General features: G+C 53.8%; 3 protein-coding genes across 3 annotated transcripts; 1 reads left to right on the top strand and 2 right to left on the bottom strand.

The window, feature by feature from the left end:
• The first annotated feature begins 2,907 nt into the window (after positions 1–2,907).
• Positions 2,908–9,184, top strand: blk (BLK proto-oncogene, Src family tyrosine kinase). The gene is made up of 12 exons (XM_061812824.1): positions 2,908–3,054; positions 3,705–3,735; positions 4,987–5,080; positions 5,163–5,261; positions 5,324–5,427; positions 5,506–5,655; positions 6,172–6,324; positions 6,405–6,584; positions 6,961–7,037; positions 7,268–7,418; positions 7,875–8,006; positions 8,079–9,184. Exons 1-12 carry the CDS (start codon positions 2,971–2,973, stop codon positions 8,279–8,281), a joined length of 1,458 nt encoding a protein of 485 aa, XP_061668808.1. The 5' UTR covers positions 2,908–2,970; the 3' UTR covers positions 8,282–9,184.
• A 1,762-nt stretch (positions 9,185–10,946) lies between these two features.
• Positions 10,947–13,722, bottom strand: si:dkey-71h2.2 (uncharacterized). Its single transcript, XM_061812829.1, is given in 3 exon segments — positions 10,947–11,182; positions 13,348–13,557; positions 13,665–13,722. Coding segments are annotated over 3 exon segments (426 nt in total). The 3' UTR covers positions 10,947–11,024.
• On the bottom strand, positions 11,598–20,406 carry si:ch211-278j3.3 (E3 ubiquitin-protein ligase RNF19B). Its single transcript, XM_061813086.1, has 12 exons — positions 20,138–20,406; positions 19,973–20,055; positions 19,014–19,156; positions 18,690–18,818; positions 18,229–18,620; positions 17,745–17,944; positions 17,431–17,578; positions 17,196–17,358; positions 16,842–16,956; positions 16,661–16,780; positions 16,140–16,293; positions 11,598–16,034 (listed from the first exon to the last, which is right to left on the bottom strand). Exons 1-12 carry the CDS (start codon positions 20,404–20,406, stop codon positions 15,923–15,925), a joined length of 2,028 nt encoding a protein of 675 aa, XP_061669070.1. The 3' UTR covers positions 11,598–15,922.
• Positions 20,407–21,014: the final 608 nt, after the last annotated feature.

Here is a 21,014-nt window from a genome sequence, read left to right on the forward strand (position 1 = left end):
CCACGTGAGGATAAGCGTTGCGGGGAAAAAAAAAAAAAAAAAAAAATCAATGAGTGGTGTGCTGTGCAAACTTGAAAAGGGTCTTGCGGCAAAAACAAGCAAGCGTAATCCATCCCGTAATCAAATGTTGGGAGGTCACCATCATCATCATCATCATCATCAATATTTGAGCCTCGAACCAAAAATGCTCCAGTCCACCTGCAATCCTCAACTGGTGGCTTGGGAGCCAAAAGGGGGTCGCAGAATGAATGGCAAAGAAATTAAAGGAGAAATATTCTGCTTCTGACTTGTGCGGGTACAGTCCGAAGTTGACAGTCGCTTCGGTTCCCAAGAAACGGCCGTCAACTTCCTCGTTTCTCTGCAAAAGAAACGCAGTGCGGCTCACCTGCGGCCGTAACCGACCGTACGTTCTGTTCCGGAAGCCATTTGAAAAACTAGGAAATGCAACACCCAAGGTCGCGGGACGACGCGTGCTCTCGGGTCAAAATGGCGGAACCTTTTCCGGTCCTCGTCAAAATGTTCGGGGGGGTCAAGGAGGCCACCGGCTACGACGCTCCACAGGCTCTTTTCTTTCCCGACGTCGGCCGCTCTTTTTTCCGACGAGAACTGGCACAAGCCTTGAGGGAGTCCGTAAAAAAAAAAAGAAATCATAATAATAATGATAATCAAATAAAATGCAAGGTTGACTTTGGGAAGAGAAGAAATGGCGAAGAAAGCAAAACAAAAGCTTGCTGAGGAAGCACCTGCGACCCGCCTCCTCCGACTTCTTTCCGCCACAAACGCTGCAAGAGAGTAAAAAGGCCTCATCTGGGAGCGCAATCACGGAATCGGCAAAGAGGGACCGCCGGGGGGGGGGGTCTCGGTCACATTTGGGGGACTTGGAGGGAGGTGAGTGACGGGTGACGTCCCGGAGGAGCGGCAGGGATGCCTGCTGAATGCATCGGGGGGGGGGGGGGGGGGCACTACTTATTGTTCCTTTTTGTCTCGTTGGGGTTCAGCAAGGACCTTCTCATGGCGTCGTGTGGGACACCAGCCGCCAAAGGTTCCCACACTGCCGGGAAGTCCACGACGGAACAAGAAAAAAAAAAAAGAAACATATTTCAAGCATTTTAGGAATAGAATTGCTGTGACTTCAAATATGAATATGACAACCAGATCCTTGTTGACCGCCGGCTGTCCTCGTTAGACCCCCAAAAGCGGCCGAATGGTAGGGGAAGGTTGGGCCCGATCTCGCTACCAGTAGCAACCAAAGTGGGGGGGGGGGGGGGGGAGTCGGGAAAAAAATGGGCCCTAATTCACTACCACGTGCAGTCGCGTCAAAATTATAGCAGTCCAATGTGACCAAGAAGATTAAACCACGTTTTCAGTCCATTTTTATTGCGAGGTGTCAAAAAGGTCACCGGAAGGTTCTCGAAAAAGCAACAAGACCCAGACCAGACCAAGTACACGCAATATGGCTACGTTTCTTGGGCCTATTTCTCGCCGACATCATCATGTTTCGAAGAGGTCTTGACCGCCCAACACTCGAAAACACGCAAGGTCTCGCTTCCATACCGAGAACGTCAGCGTCACCGAGCGGCCCGCCCGATCCCCGGACCTCGATCCAATCGAGAACATCAGAAATGAAGTTTCTGAAGCCAAACTGAGAAATGTGGAATCTCGGAGCGGGAAGGCGCCACGCGTCGGTCGGCTGCACGTCGCGCAGATTTCCAAAAAAAACTTTCAAAATATTTCCCCGGTGATTCAAAGGACTAACGAGTCCTAGAAACAAAAACAAAACAAGTCACCGGCAGTTTTTTGGTTTTGAAGACGAAAGGGGGGCACCCCGGTTGGTGGATTTTCTCGGGGTTTAGGGTTGCTCACAATCCGCTGCTGGCATTTAGCAATCACAAAAAAGAGACGTCATCACATTGGACTGCAAATATTTTGAAGGCCAGGAGTCCAATCGGTCCTTTTTGGGGGGTTTTGAAAATAAAAGGACACCCCCCCCCCCCCGAGATGCCAAAGGAGGCCTTAGGCCCCCTTTCTTTCCCACCGTTGTTGAGGTTATCCTGTGGGGCCGCTCAGGAGGATCCTGCCGGCAGGATGCGACGTCTGGGGACCCCCGAGCGCCGTCCGCCAAGGCTGGGGAAGAAAATACAAAAAAAGCAAAGAGGAAAAGGAGTTCGGGGGGGGGGGGCTCCCCCCTCCATAAAACTCGTGCACCTGCAGCGTGTGTGTAACAAACACACACACGCATGCAGGTGGTCCGGAGAAAAGCTGTGAAGTGTTGCCCCCCCCCCCCCGCCCCCACCGCTTAGGAAGCAAACACTTCCTCCGATGTTGTCAGATTGATTGTTCCCTCCACTTGCAACACGACTGTCGTCATCCTCCTTCACAAAGCAAAACAGCCTCCTGATTATGATATCATGTAAATATAATGCTCAAAGGTGACTGGGGGAGGGGGGGGGGGTCAGAAAAAACAACCCAAAAAACTTCGGGGGTTTCACGCAAACAAGTAGAATATCATTGCCTTTCCCGCCCTCTAGTGGCCGCTCAATCCAGAAGAAGAAAAAGTTGCAGCCGCCCCTTCCCCTCCACCGGCAGCCGTAGAATTTGGGTCTCGCAGTTCCGAATACGCGGGTCCAATTGCCCGTTTTCCCCGTGCCCGGGTGGCTTTTCTCCGCTTTCCACCCGCACCCCCAAAAGGTCTTCCTCTCCAGTTCTTCTTCGTTTGTTTGTTCTTTGTTGCCAATGTCGGACGACCGGGGCGGCGCCGACTGACGGAGAAAAATTCCTCCTGCAAACGGTCGACTTTAATGAGGAGGCCCCCCCGCCCCGCCCCGGCCCACCCCAACTCCCATGGGGGCCTCTGCATCACGGTAGCGAGAAGAAGAGCCGGACTTTTTCCCATCCGCCGCGGCAGAACGGACGGCCGGCGCCAGCCGGAGCACGCAGGCGGACCGACGCGGGCGACGTGGTTTTGGCACGATGGGGTGCGCGTGCAGCGGCCGAGCGCTCGGCGAAGACTCGGACGAGAGGAAGAGACGCTCGTCCCTGGAGTCAAATCACGCGGTAAGGAGACCCGCATTTTGTGACCCGTTAGACGACGGGATCGGGTAACCTTGACGTGCTTGTGAAATAAGTGCGAGGGCTCAAGGTTTGATTCCTTTTGGCAGCGAGTCGCAAAAAAAGATAACAGCAGGGGGGAAAAGCCAAAGTTTGACATTGGAAAAGTCAAAGCAAATTTTCACGTTCGAGTCCCCGTCGAGGGAACAAAAATTCTGGTCAAAACCAAAAATCAGTCAATCTTTTCGGAGCGGAACCCGCTGGAAGCAGAACGCGGATCCACCATCTCTCTTCTCGCTTTCTTTCTTTCTTTCGTTCTTTCTTCTGTCCACTCATACTGGAACGACTGGACTTGTCGGGAGTGTGGAAAATTGAGGAGCCACTTCGATTCCCCGCCGGCGGGGCTCTTGCCAACAACGAGGCGCTCTGAAGCGACCGCACCAGCCCGATGTCCCCCAGTCCACGTCACTATTCGCCCCCTCGTCGTTCTACTTTCTATGAACGGAACGCTCGAAAGCGAAGGGAAGCCGCGAGCTCGATAGCTGCATGAAAGTCAAGTTCTTGGAGGCGCGACGCACCTCCTGCCCACATTTCATCTTTGCAAGCTTAAAAAAAAGTGCTTAAAGACAACATCTTCTTTCTTTTCTGTCTTCTAGATTTGGAGCGCAAAGACGTACTGCGACAACGGTAAAACCACACGGACGCACCGAGGGAAGGAAACACTTAGCCCAAATCGCCCTCGCGGCGCTTCCGTTTCCAAAGATGACGCGATTAGCAGAGGACGCTTGTGAATTCCAAATAAATACACAGTATTTGCGGGGGTGGGGGTGGGGGGGTCGGAGTCGACATTTCCTCTCCGTTTGGGGAGATTTCAAGTCATATGAAAGGCTCAAATGTACGGCTTGGGATTTTTTTTTTTTTTTTTTTTTTCCCTTCCGCTTCAACGTTCGCATTCCTTAGCTAACCGGGTCGGCAACACTTTGGAAACTGAAGGGGGATGATTCTGAAATGTCAAACGTGAAGGAATAAACGAACCCAGGCTCAACTCTTCTGATATTAGGATGTACCGAACGCTTCGCTCGGCCGCATTCGACGAGTAAACAAACACAGTGCGGCTCGTTGGCCTCTCGGCATTCCAGTTCCACGAGACAAACTATTGACGCTGGACTTTACTGACCAGTCTCCTGTTACCAAACATCAATTCAGTATTCGCGATGTCATATTTGTTGTTTCCGTTGCCTGCCTAAGTTACTGCTAACCGTTCAAGTGTACATTTGCAAGTCCATTTTTCAAAAGGTAGAAAAATCAAAGAGGTTCGCCGCCAGCTTGTTGCTCAACTTCAGGTTTGTACGTCCACCGTAATGGCAAAAAGACTCCAGTAGGGGGCACTGTTTCGCCCCTTTGGACAACCGCTTCTGAGCGGAGGAGAAAGATGAGCTGATGAATCTCGGCCAAAGTCGGACACGTTTGGGCCACCCGGGCTTGAATCCGGTTCGCTCCAAAGAGTGCACGTCACCCATTGTGGAAATCACTTATCTTGCCAACCAAAGCACAATTTTGTGGGTTTAGAGTTTGTGTCCAAAAAGCAAAAGATTAAAATTTAAAAAAAAAAAAAAAAAACAAGGCAGAATCAGCTTGATTGGCCAAGTATGGAACAACACGCGAGGAATTTGTGTCGGGTAGTTGGCGCCGCCGCACTGGAAAGCAATCATTTGGGTGAAAGTGACCCGTGTTTTGCAGCTGATGGCTACACAAGGGAAAAGGACAGAAAGAAACTTTTTTGGGGGTGGGGGTGGGGGTGGGGATAAAAGACTACAGCATAGTCTTTCTTTTGGGAGGTGGGTCGCTCCAAATGCTCGATAGCGACAAAACGGGCAACGGTGAACGCGCTAACGAAGGCCAAAATGCTCCAAATAACGACGGCACCTTTGTGTTTAGACCATGTCGTGTTTGTGGCTCAACATGACTTCAAGCCCACCAACCGCAGTGAACTGTCCTTCGGAAAGGGACATCACTTCGAGGTCCTGCAAGAGTAAGCGGCCGGCGCTCGCGCGCTACGTCTGCGCTCGACACCGCGGTACCAAACGCGCCGACACCTCTGCGTTGTTTCCAAGAAACGGAGACTGGTGGCTGGCTCGCTCGCTGCAAACGGGACAGCAGGGTTTCATACCGTCAAACTACGTCGTCCGGGCCGACAGCCTCGAGGTGGAAAAGTAAGTTGCGAGTATCGGCGCCAAACGGTGACAAAGCGCTGACACCGTTGTCTGCATTCTAGATGGTTCTTCAAGGACCTGAGCAGGAGAGAGGCGGAAAGGTTGCTACTGGCGCCCAGAAACAAAAGCGGAGCCTTCCTCATCCGGGAAAGCGAGACGTGTCACGGTGACCGCCGCCGGACTCCGGGGCGACGGCGTCCCCGCTCTGGTGTCTAAACCTTTGCTGGGATTTCTTCCCGATTAGGCTCCTTCTCGCTGTCCGTCAGAGATTTCACACCGGAAAGCGCCGACGTGGTGAAACACTACAAGATCCGCTCTCTGGACAAAGGGGGCTACTTCATCTCCTCGTCCAGCACTTTCCCGTCCTTGCAGGAGCTGGTCAAATACTACACAAGTGAGTGAAACCGGCGGACCGCACAGGCCCGTCGATAGCGACGTCCTCCGTCCAGGTCACGGTAAACCAGAAAAGTTGACGGGAATCCAAAGTGCGCAAGCGACGCCTCAACCGAACTTGTCCGCTTCCTGTCCCGACTGACTTTGCTCTCCAAACTACCGGCGACCCGCGTTAGCTCGAAGCTGGAAAATTGAAAATTCAATTACGGATTTTTAAAGAGCCGAGCCGACCCTTATGAACCTCGTCGAGTGAAAGTCCGCCGGCTCGGTGCTCACGACGGGCATTAGATCTAATAATTGCAAACCTTTCCAGACAATGAGCAGCAACTGAAACAGAACTCTTGACAATACTCGCAGGCGTAGGCAGTACTCACGCAGTCCCGCACTGAAGGTCCGCAAACCAGAGTTTGCCCGGGAACTGAAAATAAAAGAGGGAGCAGAGTCACAACCGATCCAGCGCAATCCCACGAGGGAACGCTCGACCATTGGACCATTTTGACTCCGTGTGTCCCGTCAGGTACCGCGGACGGTCTGTGCCAGCGTCTGAACGCCCCCTGCGGGAAGAGTCCCCCCCAGCAGCCGTGGGCTCCCGACCAATGGGAGATCCCCCGCGAGACGCTAAAACTGGTGAAGAAACTCGGAGCCGGCCAGTTCGGAGAAGTATGGATGGGTGAGGGCCGACGCCGCTCGGGAGCAAAAAGGCGACGGCCCGCTCGGCGACGTCAAACGTTTTCCCGTGCGCGACGGCAGGTTACTACAAGAACACGCTGAAGGTGGCCGTCAAGACCCTGAAGGAGGGCGCCATGGAGCCGAAGGCTTTCCTGCAGGAAGCCAACCTGATGAAGCAGCTGCAGCACCAGCGGCTGGTGCGACTGCACGCGGTGGTGACCCGGGAGCCCATCCTCATCGTCACCGAGTTCATGAGCAACGGTAGCGTGCGGACGAGCCCCCGTTTCCACTTTGCTACGTCAACCTTTGCCGCGATTCCCGTTGGCCGGCCAAATCGCTCCAATTTGATTGTTTCTCCGAGAAAGATTTGGCCACAAGCGCAGAAAGAAAACACGAGTTTTGGTTTGTCTTGCGTCTTGTGTTGTCACTTGTTGCGATCTTAAAGTCACACAACTTACATCGTGGATGCTGCCCCCTGCGGGCTTGGAGCTGAAACTTTAAATGCCACTCAAAGGCGTTCCTTTGTTCAGGCTTATGACGCGGACTTGGGACCGCGGTATCTCCCCTCGCAATTCATACTTCTTCACCGTTTTGAAAACGCGTTTATGTCTGAGCTGCGCTTGTTGTGTTCTTGCAGGATGTCTACTGGACTTTTTAAAAACAGACGAAGGAAAAAGGCTCAGGCTTAACAAGCTGATCGACATGTCGGCGCAGGTGGGCAACGACTTTCTTCACTGTACACGATTCGGTCCGACGACGCGAGACGGCAACTCCGCCTCGATTGCGCCATGCTGCGTTTGTGTTAGCAACAACGCCGGCCGCGCGCGTGCATTACATTAGCGTCGTGCTTTGCATCAATTCTGAACGTCCAGATAGGAAATGGGGACAGACTTTGGCGCTTCCCTCAAAAGAAAAAATCCTGACGTCTCTCTCGATCGAGACAGATCGCCGAGGGCATGGCCTACATCGAGAGCAAGAACTCCATCCATCGGGACCTGCGGGCGGCCAACATCCTGGTCAACGAGACCTTGCACTGCAAGATCGCCGACTTCGGCCTGGCCAGGCTGGTGGAGTCGGAGTACACGGCCCGAGAAGGTTGGTTCCGTAGCTGGCGCGGATGGAGACCGGTTTGCCCGTCTCGATGAGGGCCGCGTTTCATTTGGGCCAGGAAAGTCCAAAAGCTCCGCAACAAGAAGGAAATAACGTGGGATCGATTGCCACTCAAGGACGGCGTTGACATGCGCCCCGGGACTGACTGGCGACCAGTTCAGGGCGTGAGCAATGGATGGATAGAATTAACTTTTCCCCCCTAATATGTAAAAAAAAAAAAAAACCTGCAGAAATGAATGTTTGTAGAAGGTTTTGTTTTCTGACCTCGGAAGAAGGTTTGCAGGTAATTACTACGGCGGCCCCCGTTTTCGGGGGCGACGTTGATGCCACTCGACGGGTGGTCCGGAAACGCCTCCGCTCGGCTTCCGGCTCGCGAGCGTAAGTTCCGTCGGGGGTTTCACGCAGTAACACGCCGACTTCTCATCCCGTCGCGACGAGCAGGGGCAAAATTTCCCATCAAGTGGACGGCGCCAGAGGCCATCCACTACGGCACCTTCAGCATCAAGTCGGACGTGTGGTCCTTCGGGATCCTCCTGACGGAAATCGTCACCTACGGGAGAACCCCGTACCCAGGTGGCTCTCGCGCGGCGTCGCTTTACGGACAGCGGCGGATCGCCAAATACTCACCCTCGCCGACGCCCACAGGAATGAGCAACCCGGAGGTGGTCCGCGGCCTGGAGCGCTCCTTCAGGATGTCGCGTCCGGACGGCTGCCCGGAGGAGCTCCACCGCCTCATGATGGCCTGCTGGAGGGAGCGGCCCGAGGAGAGGCCCACCTTCGAATTCCTCCAAAACCTCCTCCAGGACTTCTTCGTCGCCACCGAGGGCCAGTACGAGATGCAGACCTAACGAGGCCCGCGGCTCGGGTTCCGCTCACCTTTCCACGTCGGCCTCGGTTTTGGCGCTTTGAGACACCGGCCACGCTTGCAAGTCCGAACCTTCGATCTTTGAACCTTTGATCTTCACCACCGACGGAACGAAATTGCCCCTCATGCGTTCAAGCCTGGGCCAAAAACAACCACTGAACAGGACTTTGCAATGTCGTACTTTATGAAAACATACATCAATAACGGCGTGAGGAGGACTGACTGGACTGCCCATCATAATGATTGATTGCGGCTCCTTCTGGAGTGCGTGCGCCACCTGGCCACTGGGGGCAGCATACGACATTCGCGCAGGCAAAGTTTCACTCAATGACTGAACGTGACTCGTTCCTCTGCTGTAACATTTGTGTTTTTTTTCGCAGACACTAAAGAATATGTGCCACTGAGTATGTCTTCTCTGTCTGCGTGTCTTGCTGCAGTGTTTGTTTTTGAATACCCATTGGGTGCCACATCATAGCAACGTTGCCCGATGTTACATGTCGTCAGAGGAGAGAAAAATGGTTTCAGCACGGCCAAACCTGATTGGACGGGAGCGGAAATACTCCGGCAGGGATAAATTCATACAATTTCATGGCTCGTTTATCCGGCCGGAGGTCGCCAACGCACGCGAGCCAACACGCAAAACATTTTTGCAGCCCGCATATTTGACTTTCTCACCGGAAAGGAGCGTGGGAAAGTCAAAATTGAAATTGAAATCAATAATTGATGGAAAGAAGGTGTGAGCTCGTTGTTGTTTTTTCTTGTTTTGATTTTGCAGCCCTTTTTTTTCTGAACAAGGAAAAGGCGGGCGTTGCGTTTGCGGTCGCGGGGAGAAAAGAGCGCCAGCCCGCCGTCATCAAGGTCCATCTGACTCGCTCCCACGACGGTGTGACCTGACAATTTAGAAGAAGCAAAGCTACAAAAGAGTCAGCAGGCGGGGACGCAAATTGACTCCCGATTACAATTTTCACATTTGAATTCAAAGGAAGAAAATCATGACATAAAAGAGCTGCGGTCAGCTAGGCCGGCCGCCATTTTGCGCATTGAGTCCGGATCGCGGTCCGAGGAAGCCATTAGAAAAAGAAACGCGGCTGCAGATTTCATCCCAATTCAAAGGCCCCCCCCCCCCCCCCCTTAAAACCTGCGACTGAGACGTAACTGGGGGGCTGCAAACCTTTCAAATCTTTTTTTTTTTCCCTGTACAATGAATCAGAGAAGGGGTTAACAATTCAACCGGCAACCCGAGCGGAGGCGCTTCTCATTTGCGGGAAGGCACCGGCCGCCCGTCGCCCCCGTGTGGCCATCGGTGCCAGCTGCGCGGGGACGGCGGTCGCTTCTGGGCCTCTTGATTTGGTCGACGCGGCCCCAAAAAACAACGGTGAGAATCTTTTGTGGACTCTTTGTGATGCATTTGGAGGATTCCGGAACGACCTCCCCAAACTCCAAAGCAACTCGGAAGGCCTGCGCCACCGTCAGGGTCACAGCCTGAGCCCATTTGGCGTTGGCTGCCGTGACGGGTCTGGAGCCACCGGGCGGCGCCAAACCACCCCCTTATTCACATGACGCATGTGCCGAGTACTTTTTTTTTTTTTTTTTTTAAATGAAAAAACAAAACAAAGAAACAATTTTCTTCGTTTCGCAGAGGAAGGCGTGACACTCCAGCGTTTGTTTGAACGGACTCCGTGCAGTAGGAGATTCTGGGGGGCGACAACAACAAATATATGTAAACACTGCACATATCTGGAAAATATCGACACAGTGATCAGCCGCAATCATGGTGCGGTCGATGATTGCCACTCCCTCAAAATGATTTGTTCACATCTGGAAGATTTTCAGAAGACTTTTTGGAAAAAGAAATGAAAGTGGAAAATGGTGTCAGCCCCCCCCCCAGTTGAGAATGTCGCCTGCAAGTCCTGTAATGCCGTCACCGCCGCCTCCCGTTTCCTGACAAAGGTTAGTTGCCCCCACGTTACGACGTACGGCAGTCAGGTGCCGACGCCGCTGCCCGATATTCTCGTCTGAATATCGGCCTGACCCGACAAAAACATTGAAGAGGTACAAATTTGTTTTCTGCCCAATCCGTGATATTAGAATCTGATTCAAATGCCCCCCCACGAGCATTAGTCCACATTTGACTTTTGTAAACTTGCCCCCCCTCGCCGCTGCAGTATCCGTGACTTTGAGGATTTGAAAAAGGCACGGGGTGGGGGGGGGGGGGGGGGTCGCCGAGGACGGCAGCATCCTGACCTCGACGAGTTCATTTCGCGACGGCAAAGCGCCGAACAAGGCTGAGCCGTAGATGGAGGCGTCGTCGTCCGTGTCCGTGACGACGACGCCTTTGGGGGAGACCGTCAAGCGACACTTTGCGGAAGTTCGGAGCGCCGGCTCTGGCCTCAGGACGTTTAAAAGCCGTTCAAGGTCGGGAAGGGAACCGCGTGGGAAATTTGGTCAAGCGAGGGTGAAGGACGGGGGGGGGGCGGGGGGCTCCCCCCTCGGGTGCCCCATCTGGGCCCTCCATGTGTCTGTCTGTCAGCACTTTTTCAGGACGCCCGCTTACACCAGCGCTTTTATTTATTTTTTTTTTTAAACTTCTCAAGGTCGTTGCCGTTTGCTTTTCCGGAAGACGTGAACCCTGTTGGGGGGGGGCTTTAAAGACGCCAGTGTCACAGCGCCGCCCGTCTCCAAGTTTTTGGCCACATTGGGACCGCGCTTCGGGCGGTTCCCGCCCCTCACCGTGGCGACGACCCTGCGGCCGTGTCCTCGCCTTTGGGCTGGCCCACCAGCGTCATTCCCAAGTACTTGAGGCGGAACGTCATCCCCTCCGGCAGAGTCTCTTTGGTGTGCGTCCGGTTCTGTTTCGGGGAGGAAAATCAAACGACGACGCTCGCTCGTTGAATTGATATTCGACACGCAGAAGATTCTTTCCTTTCGTCAAGTTGACGTTTTTGCCAATCGGGTCACAAAATTGTCTGCTGAAGCCTTGCCGGGTCCGAGTCGCGCGACTCCAGTTGCGGACCTGGAGCAACGGCTCACATTTTGGGAAGTGGCGATGGAAATCCTCCAAAGAACTTTTTTTCTGTCGCGAGATGACTGACAAGAGGATGGCAATGTATTCCCTTTGCCGTGTGACACTTTCAATCCATCTGAGGCGACGGCGAATCTGGGGCGGCACCTTCCCCGAAACGTTTGGGGAAGGCGGACGGTCGCATCTGCGCGTGTAGTTTCGTGCCGTAGCCGGGTAAAAAAAACAAAAAAAAAAAAAACGACCTGAAAAAGCAACTCCCGGCACTGCGAAAGCGACGAGGCCTCCCTGTCATCAGGCAAACGGCGAGTCTCGAAACGCCGGCCGAGGATCCGCCCCTCAAATATTGGCCGAAGGCGGAGTTTACGGAGCGATCGGCCGAAAAAGCCGTACCAAATCATCCGTCTTCTTAGCCGCTTATCCTCACGAGGGTCCCGGCTGTCAACGGGCAGGAGGCGGAGCGAGCCACTTTTATCCCCGCAAAGGACGTCTGCGGTCTGTCGGTGATGCCGACGTTCCAATGAAATATTTCAGATTTGAGGCGGCCCTTTGGTTTAGTTTTAGCGCTCAACGTCTGCGTCGCTTGCAGTTTTGTTTGCCTTCACGGGGCTTCAAACTCGCTTCACATATTTCCACATGACGCTTGCCAGTAGAACAGTGGCGTTCCACAAGGCTCCCTCCTGGGGCCGCTCTATGTAAACATCAAAATTGGTCGGAAAAATAACTTTGCTGATGTACTTTTGAATCTAAGGGGTTTGTATTTTTAATGTTTTGGAAAGCGTTTAATATTTATCTTTTGTTGTACTCTTTTCCTGTAACTTGACCTTCTCATATTTGTGCTAAAATGTTTAAAATTGTTTTTTTCGCCCCCTGAACTTGTGTAATATTTTGAAACTTCCTGTCGAATATCTGTGTAAATCATATATAATAATAATAATAATAGTAATTCTTCCATCTTGGGCCCCGGTTTTTTTATTTTTTTGTGTGTGTGTGGGGGGAGGGGTGCTGATATTTTGTCACGGGTCCAATATTTTTTTTTCTGTTATTCCAGCAGCAGGCTTCCATCTTGTACACGTTAACCGGATTGGTTTACAAATTTGCCTTCAGGAAAATGGAGAATATTAATAAGCTTCCTGAAAATGGCAGAAAGAATAATTGAAATCCACTTTGGTGACATCCCCGATGGACCCCGAACATAAATGACGCGGGGCTCCAAATCCTTTTGGACACGACTTGTCCAACATGTTTTACGTGTTCCTTTCCTGCAACGCAAGCTCATCGTTACTGGCTGCAAAGTTATTTTTAGGCAGCGACGTCATTGACCTGCGCGCGCTCGCTGGGAGGACGCCTTTTTTTTTTTTTTTTTTTTTGTGCCTGGGCGGCGCTTTGCGTCCTCCCGAGGAGGCTCCGCCGCACGGTGGATCAAAACGGACCATCGGTATTGAACAACTTTGTCCCCCAAATTGTTTTCACGCGGAACCAATTCCACAATTGGCGTATTTCCGGCTCGTCGTTTGGTACAGTGTTGTTTTGGGTCAATCTTGGGCAACAAATTTGGAACCGGGAAGCACACTAATTCCTCAACATCAAAACCATCATTTTGTACAGTATTATGGCCATTAAAAAAAAGCACTTGAATGTAACGTTCATGCACATTGGTTGCGCAATTAAAATTACGTAGAGTCTAAAATTTGAATAACTTGATGGGGAAAAAACTGTTGCTTTTCCCGCGCGTGCAAAACAAATCAATTCTTTATGAAGTGTATGACTTTTGAAGTGAACGAGCATTTTTACGCCTTTGTTCATCTCACCGTGGCAATATTTGATCAAAACGGACGCAATAACGACGGTTCGGAAGGTTGAAAGACGCGAAGCGGCCGCCACCAAGGTTCAGGAAGTACCAATCGATCGTCGATACGTTTCCAATGACCACGTGCTCATTTGGCTGCAAATGAAGTCAATTCGGCATCAAAGCTCGTCAAGTCGCGCCGCCATTTGACGCCTTTTTCACTCAAATCTCGCTCGCTTACTTCGGTGCCTGTGGCGCGGGACGCCGGGGCTCTTGATGATGGCCCTGCCGGCGTTTTTCAGCGCCGGACGCCTTCTGGGTGGAGGACGACGGAGGAGGACGGAGCCTACGAACCAGGCGCCCCGTTCCAGTTGAAGCCGAGTGGCCGCGACGCCTTGCCGGCTTGTTTCCGGGGTGGTGGGCGTGTCGCCAATCCAATCAAGTCGAAGATCTATTTCCATACACAGATTTATAACATGACAATGAGTCATACTTTTATTACAGGCCACAGCTTTATTTATTTCGTGAACAATTCAAGTGCAAGACTAGAAAAGCTACCAAGGTCCGTGGAACCTTCGTCGTCGTGTTCTGCGTGTTGGCGCCCTCGAGCGTTCATAACAAGTTACTGCAGCGGGGTTTCTAATTGTGGACTACAGTACAGGGAGGGACAGATTTTTCGTTCAGTCGTTCAGCAAAAACAAAAAAGTTGCAGTGATTGCCTATATTTGATAACCAATATATGGATTTTTAAAAATTGTTTTGTCTTCATCAGCTACATCTTCCGCTATATGTGTGTGTATATAGAGGATGTTGCATTTTTAATCAGCTATTTTGTTCATTGCAGTTGCATTTTGAATTCTATTTTCCTATTAGATTTAGACATGGAAGTGATAGAAAAAGTCTACACACCCCTAGTGAGATGGCGGGTTTTAGTGAGACCCAAGAAAAACCACCATTTCCAAACTTTTGCCACCGTGAAGGCGACTCGTAACCCGTCGGCAAGAAGGCGAAGGGGCCGCGGGACTTTGCGGCCGTTCGGTTCACGCGTCGACAAGATGGAGGACTCGTCTCGCAAAAAAAAAAAAAAGGCGACCCGCCGGAAATTGCGTGGCGAAGGGTGTTCGGTTCCGACGTAAGCGAGCTTGAAGCTTTTGGGCCTCCGTTCGAATGCGACGTACGGCGTGAACGGCAAAGCGTTCGCCGCCCACACGTGAACACGCGCCCATTTTCTTCATTATTACGGAAATAAGTGTAAACGTTCCTTGCAGTTAACGGACGCACAAGCATGGAGCGTAACGTGCCGGAACCGCCACAGAGCGAAGTCACCGAGCATAGCCATCATTTTTGTCAGCTTCTTCTTTCCGAGGTCAATTACGACGATCCCGCTCGCTCGCCGCCGCCGCTACATTGAGGGTTGGGGGGGGGGGGGGGGGCGTCACGCGCGGACCCCCGATGAGCTGGAAGACTCGAGACAGACGCGCCTCGGACAAGTCTTTGCTTTGCCGGTCGGGAGCCTGTCGTTGCCTGAAGAAAGCGCTGCCGTTTCTGGGCTCTGTGGCTTTTGTGCGGTTCTTGTGTGGGATCCAATCCGGCCGACGCCGTAAACTGTGCAGCTGTTTTAGTTTTTCATCGATTTTGATGATGTAGCGCGTCCCCAAGTATACTTGCAACATTTATCCTCTGTCGTTATGCTGAGGTCAAAGCAACAAAACCATTGCAGGAAGATGATTGCTTTGGCACCATCTGGCCAGGGAACTATGTTGAAATGAGTTGAGGAGTTTCTGTGAGAAGAGAGGCCTGCTAGGCCGACGGGATTTTCGCCATTTACGGCGGGACGTTGCCTCTGAACTTCTCTTTTGCTATGTCCCAATACTTTCGCCCGAATATCTGGTGTAGCGGTCCAGACGTTCGACTTTGGCGTGGGATCGATTCCCCCTCGGCGAGGGTGACTGGCGACCGGTTAGGGTGTAGTCGGCCTTTTGCCTGAAGCTAGCTTCCCGTGACCCCTGTGAGGATAAGCGGCTTGGATGATTGACGAATTGCCATCTCGGAACCAATTCTTTTAAGAGCACGTGAAGTGAATTCGGGGATTTGTTTCTAAATATTTTCGAGGTGTTAGAAGATGTAAAGATTGAGGACTGTGCGGCAACTTGCCGGCTTGTGGCGGGAAAGCGTAAAAAAAAAAAAAAAAAAAACTAAACTAACTACTCAAGGAAAAAAATTCAATTCACCTTCAAGTGAAAACAGTTTTGCGGCTCAAACGAGCACTTAAGTGCGTGTAAGCGGAAGAAAGATGATTTTTTTCCAGGTTTGACGGACAGTTGGCAGCCAAGCGGGGCGAGCCGTCAGCCCTGTCGGCGTCCGAGGGCGGAGAGAGGAACTTGATCCGCCGCCGTTTTGGTGACTTTTTTTTTTGTTGAAACCGGGCCATTCGCTTTCTAAACCGCTCACCTCGGTTGGGGCCAATCCCGGCAGACTCGGGCCGCGCCCCGAACCGCTCGCCAGTCAGTGGACAACGTCAAATGTGTCTCAAATTGTTTATACGACTTACGTTTGTCTCGTATTGTTTGCAATCGACGATTGAAGAAATTATCGAGCGAGTCGCCATCCGTACGTACGAAATGAATTGAGCAAAGACGAGGGAGGACAATGGCTAAACGTTTTCGAATGTAAACGCTCGGCGGGCGGGCCGCTTTAGTCACAAGAGAGCGGACGGCGCGTGGCCCCGGGGCCCGGGGTTTGCGCACCCCCGCCGCGTCGGGTCTGGGGCGGGCTTAAAAGGCATCTGGTGGGAGGGAAGCGGAAGTCCATCGCCATCAAACGGGGGGTCCCAGCGACTCGGCCGACGAGCTGCGGCTGGACGGGACGCTGGCGAGGCCTCGCGGCCGTCTCTCGATTTCCACGCGCACTTCCACGTTGCCCCCGTCCCTGCGGACGCAAGAACAAACCGAGCCGAGCCAATTCCCACTTTTGGGAGTTCCGGGCCCTCCCTCGGCCTTTTACAACAAAAACGGATTCAACGGGATCCTTTACCTGGAGGCGCCGCCGCGCTCCGCCCCCTCGGCACTGGTGCCGGGGAGGGCCAAGGCGAGGGGCGGTGGGGCCGGGGGGGGGGTCCCCGCTTCCTGCGCGCCGGAGTCGGCCTGAGCCCGCCAGTGGTCGCTCACCACGTGCGAGAACAAAAGATCTGCAAAGAGGGCGACTCCTCAGCGGTCACATGTGGGAGCAAAGCATCAGAAAACAACAACGCGGTCGCGGAACAACACGGCGCCACCATATCATGCTGTCATCCGTCCATTTCCTGAGCCGCTTATCCTCACGAGCCAATCCATCACGGTGGTCATCGCGCAGGACGCCCTCAACCGGTCGCACTCACAATCCCACCCAGGGGCAATTTAGAGTCTCCGATCCGGGACGTGGCAGGAAAGTTGGAGAAAAACCCAGAGAAAAGCCACACAGGCACGCGGGGAACACGCAAAGTCCACACGGGGGGGGGGGTCCTCAGAACTGCCCTAAGCAGTTGCCGTCGATCCAAAGAAAAAGACCTCACTCACAGCTGGCCAAGTCCTCCAGCGCGTCGGGAGCGTCGGCGGGCGGGCGGCACCAACCGTTGCGGCACAGCGACACGGGCACCACCCCGTAGACGTACGTCAGCATGAGCGGCACGCCCACACCTGCGCGAAAACACCGTCGGTGTCGTCGGCCTGAGAGGGGCGGACGGCGCGGGCTTCGTACCGACGGCGACGGCCGCTATGACGGGCGACACGAAGACCGACATCATCACGCCGCTCGCCACCGTCAAGTAGTGCTTGCTCCCTGAGACGTTGTTCTTCCTGCAACGACCGTGGACCTGCGCAAAACCAAAATCCAGAGTTTCCTTCAAATCTTTCACGGCCTCCGGCGGAACCCAATCGTTTGCTGCCACTGACGATTGTAGTCGTCAAATACGTGTTGAAAAGAGCTGCGGGCGGGCGACGCCGACGAGCGAAAACTGGCTTTGCCAAAATCCTGGAGAGCGGCTGACCCGGCGGAACCGTGGCCCGGATTTGACCGACACAAAAAGCTTCGCGGGAGGGCGCCGTCGCCTACCTTGCGGCCCATGTAGATGGGGATGCCCACGATGACGACGGGGACGGCGAGGCCGGCGATGAGCGAGATGACCACGGGGGCGCCCAGCAACATGCCAACCTGCCACAGAACTTTGCGGCTCCGCGACCACGGTTTCTTGCCCCAGAACGTACACCCTGAGGGACTGAAGCGCAAACGCCGGGCACCGATTCGGGCCAGCTGCGTTTCTACGCGGCGGCCGTTTGTCGAGGTTTACCTGAGGTAGTGCACGTCGGTGATCTCTTGCATGCACAGCCAGCAGAACTGGCACGCGCACACCGTGCAGTTCATGCGGTTGCAGCTGCCGTCGTTGGTCTTCATGATGCGGGCGCCGCAGCGAGGGCACGGCTTGATCTCCTCCCCGTCTGCTCTCGGAAAGAGAAAAAACAAAAAACAAAACAAAACCCGAGAAGAAGAACCGCACGGTCCTCACGGCTGCAAATGCGGCCCGACGATTTTATTGCTGCCAGGACGGCAAAATCAAAGACGGCAACCGTTGTCTCGAAGCCACGCCGAGAAAGGTGTGCGCACCTCCTCCGGGATCTTCATTCAAGACGGAGAGCGAGTCCTTGCCGTCCAGCGCGTGGCGGGCGCGCTGGCGCCGCGCCCGGTTGCAGGTCTGGTCGGGGTGCCACAGCTGCCGGCAGTGGTAGCAGAAGTCCGTGTCGCAGCCGCCGCGGCCGCACCGCAGCTTGGGGCACTCGGCGCAGCCGTAAGCGATCACCGCGTAGCTGTGGACGGACGGACACAGGCGCCGTTCCAGAGGCTGCGCTTGGCCAACCCTCACTTTCAAGCCTTCAAACTCCAAAGCGACGCGTCAAACGCGAGCTACAGCTCGAGACCCCGACACCGCATCACGGCTGAGCTTGGCAGAATTCATACGCACGACCGATGACAATGATCGCCCCGCCGTTCGGAATTAATCGTAACATTTGGAATTCTTTGGGCTGCAACGGACGTACGTCGAGTCAAGTCTTCACGATAAGACGTGCAAAAGAGAGCAAAAGGGGCAGACCCGCAATCCGGCGCGGGACACCATCGCGTGTCCGGGTCGGCGGCCAGGAAGCGCCGCAGGTGGTACTCCTCGAACCTCTCCAGCAGCGCCGGGTCGTCCAGGATGGCGCGCACGTCCGGGGGGGCCAGCGCCTCGGGACACTGCGGGCAGGCGATGCCCACGCGGCTCTCGGAAATCTCCACGCGCAGGTACCGCCGCAGGCAGTCGCCGCAGGTCCGGTGCGGGCACGTCAGCAGTCTGGGGAAGCGGCATCGCGGCTGTCTCAGCAGGCACAGAGGGCACTCCTCCGGGTGCTCGTCCGCGGGAGGAGACGCAGCCGGGACGTCGCCGCCGCCGCCGCCGTCTTCTCTCGCCGCCCCGGAAGGCCTCCGTTGCGCGGGCGCTTCTGCCGTCTGGCGATCCGAACACACGCTCGCTTAGCTCACAGTCCGAACTTGAAATCCTACCCCTGACTTTGAGACCTCCGAGCCAGCCTTGAAACCTTGACCCTCGTCTGAAACCCCAAACTCTGCCCTCGAGCTCCGCCTGAAGACCTTGCTCCCGACTTTCCAACCCCAGGCAAGAACCTCCTGACCCAACTTTGCTGAGTCCTGAATTGGAAACCGCAAGAAAATGTGGAGATCGAACGTCTTTCACACCGCAAATTACAAACCAGGAACGACCCACGAGAAACTATCATTTCGTTCATTCGGTGTCGGAGGAAAGCTGAATGGATGACCCGAAGCGCAAAGAACATCCGAGGAAATCAAAGCGACCCCAAAGAAGTTCCCGAACGCGAGTCTTACGCGTCGCCCGACGGCCGCCTCCTCTTTGGGCCGGGCCTCGTCGGGCTTTTCGGGCGGCGCTTCCGATTTGGGCTTCCGGCTGAAGAAGTCGAGGAAGCCGAGCGCCCCCCGGTCTGCTGCTTGGGCGTCTTCATCGGCGGCGACTGAGGAGAAGCGCAAAATCCGCCAGCGTTCTCACGGGACGAGAAAACGGGAGCCCTCACCAAAATGAGAACTTCATGGAGAACTTTGTCCCTCCCGGTTGTCCTCGCGTCCTCCTTCCTTCGGGGCCTCCTCCTCACGTCTGGCTGGATGCAAAAAAAAAAAAAAAGCAGCTGTGCCTAATACTTTGGTGACCTCACTGGGCAAAATATTTGAAAACGTGCTCAGGATGATCACACGCGCAAGATAGAATTTGCTTCATATTTGTATTTACCATTACCATTTGAAGTTTAAAAAAAAAATTCCATATGAATACGTTTGACATCAAACCAAGTCACATGCAACTGGTGAGTACGTCGGTCTCCCGGTTCTGTTTGGTGTTGCACGTTCTCCGGGTGGGCGCTGCGTTTTCCTCCCACATCCCTAAGATGCTCTGAATTGCGACGTCGCGACTGTTGTCCGTCTCTGGTTAAGGGCGTACCCCGCCTCCTGCCCGACGACTTCCGTGACCCTCGTGAGGATAAGCGGCCAGATGAAGATGAACGCACGCGTTATTCCGCACGAAGCGCCGGCAAATAACGTGCAAACCGAACGAGGCGAGGCGTCCTTCTTCTTTGGGATGGGTTGGCAGAGCAATTGAAGGCTCGTTAGCGCCGCCGGCTGGTGATTTCCCTCCATTGCAGGGAAGGCAATGTGAACGGACGGTGGGCAGATGTTGGCGCCGTCGAGCGGCGATGTCGAAGCGCACCCCCATTTTTCCTCCCCACGATCTCGAGACATAAACAAGCGACGACTCCGCAACGACTTTTGCCACCCGCCGGTCTCCTGCTCCGTGCAAGAACCGTTGCCGTAAATGCGGGCCTTCGGAGACGCCAAGAGGGAGGCCGGGCCGGGCGGCGGGCTGCCACCCAAAGGACGCGTTCGAGCGCAAGAAGTCGCCACAGAGGCCGACGCAAAGATGCGTGACGTAAACGGTCGGGTACCTCGCCAAGGGCTCCTCCCCGAAAGCAACACGGAAAATCCTCCCTCGCAAGTCCCGGTCTCCGTGTCCCGGTCCGGGACGCGCCGCAGGTGCCGCCCGGCGAGAGGTGGTCGTCGGCGGTCGTCGGCGGTCGTCGGCGGCGGCCGGCCAGGGACGGAGAACGTCGGCGCCGAGACCCGCTGACGACGTGCCGGAGGGCCGGGCACACTGCGGCGATGTCGACCAATGGGGAGCGCGCAGAGGAAGTCTCCGATTCACAAAAGCGCGCATCGCAACTAAATGAGTGACAAATCATAACCAAAAAAAAAAAAAAAAAAAAAGACTTCAGAGGTCAACATCTCACGGTGACGGCGAAAGCAAAAAAGCCCTTCAAATGACAAGCAAGCTTTTTATTTAGTGACGCTTCTTCTCAAAATATTACCGAGAAGCCTTCATTTCAGTTTGGTCTTTGAAGAAATATTTTCCTTGAATAACGTGCATTGTCCAAACTTAACAGACGAGAGAAGTCGCTCTTTTTTTTCCCTCATTTCAACCATTTTTGTTCCCCGATTTTTTCAGAACACCTCCCCGTTTATGTATTTTTCATTTTTCTTTTTTTTTTTTTTTACATTCTCGGAGAACTCCCTCTTTTGTTTTTGTGTCGGGTGAGGTATTTTGGATTTGGATTTTTGAGAACTCCTCCCCGTTTATGTATTTTTCATTTTTCTTTTTTTTTTTTTTTTACATTCTCGGAGAACTCCCTCTTTTGTTTTTGTGTTGGGTGAGGTATTTTTGATTTGGATTTTTGAGAACTCCTCCCTCGTCCCCTCCGAGATGCAGCCCACCGACGTCAATTCCGGTGGTGGCTCGGCTGTATTTCATAATAAAAGTCGAGCTTT

The sequence above is a fragment of the Syngnathoides biaculeatus genome, chromosome 23, assembly GCF_019802595.1.
Source record: "Syngnathoides biaculeatus isolate LvHL_M chromosome 23, ASM1980259v1, whole genome shotgun sequence".
Taxonomy (NCBI): Eukaryota; Metazoa; Chordata; class Actinopteri; order Syngnathiformes; family Syngnathidae; genus Syngnathoides; species Syngnathoides biaculeatus.

Bases quoted from the DNA above. Each gene is read 5' to 3' on its own strand.
- blk (XM_061812824.1), top strand. From the start codon at position 2,971: ATGGGGTGCGCGTGCAGCGGCCGAGCGCTCGGCGAAGACTCGGACGAG. The intron at 5,081-5,162 runs GTAAGCGGCCGG...GTTGTTTCCAAG, and splicing joins CACTTCGAGGTCCTGCAAGA to AAACGGAGACTGGTGGCTGG. The intron at 5,428-5,505 runs GTGACCGCCGCC...CTTCCCGATTAG, and splicing joins GGAAAGCGAGACGTGTCACG to GCTCCTTCTCGCTGTCCGTC.
- si:ch211-278j3.3 (XM_061813086.1), bottom strand. From the start codon at position 20,406: ATGCGCGCTTTTGTGAATCGGAGACTTCCTCTGCGCGCTCCCCATTGG. The intron at 18,819-19,013 runs GTAAGACTCGCG...TTTCCAATTCAG, and splicing joins AGGCGGCCGTCGGGCGACGC to GACTCAGCAAAGTTGGGTCA. The intron at 18,621-18,689 runs GTCTCAAAGTCA...TCGGATCGCCAG, and splicing joins GTTTCAAGGCTGGCTCGGAG to ACGGCAGAAGCGCCCGCGCA.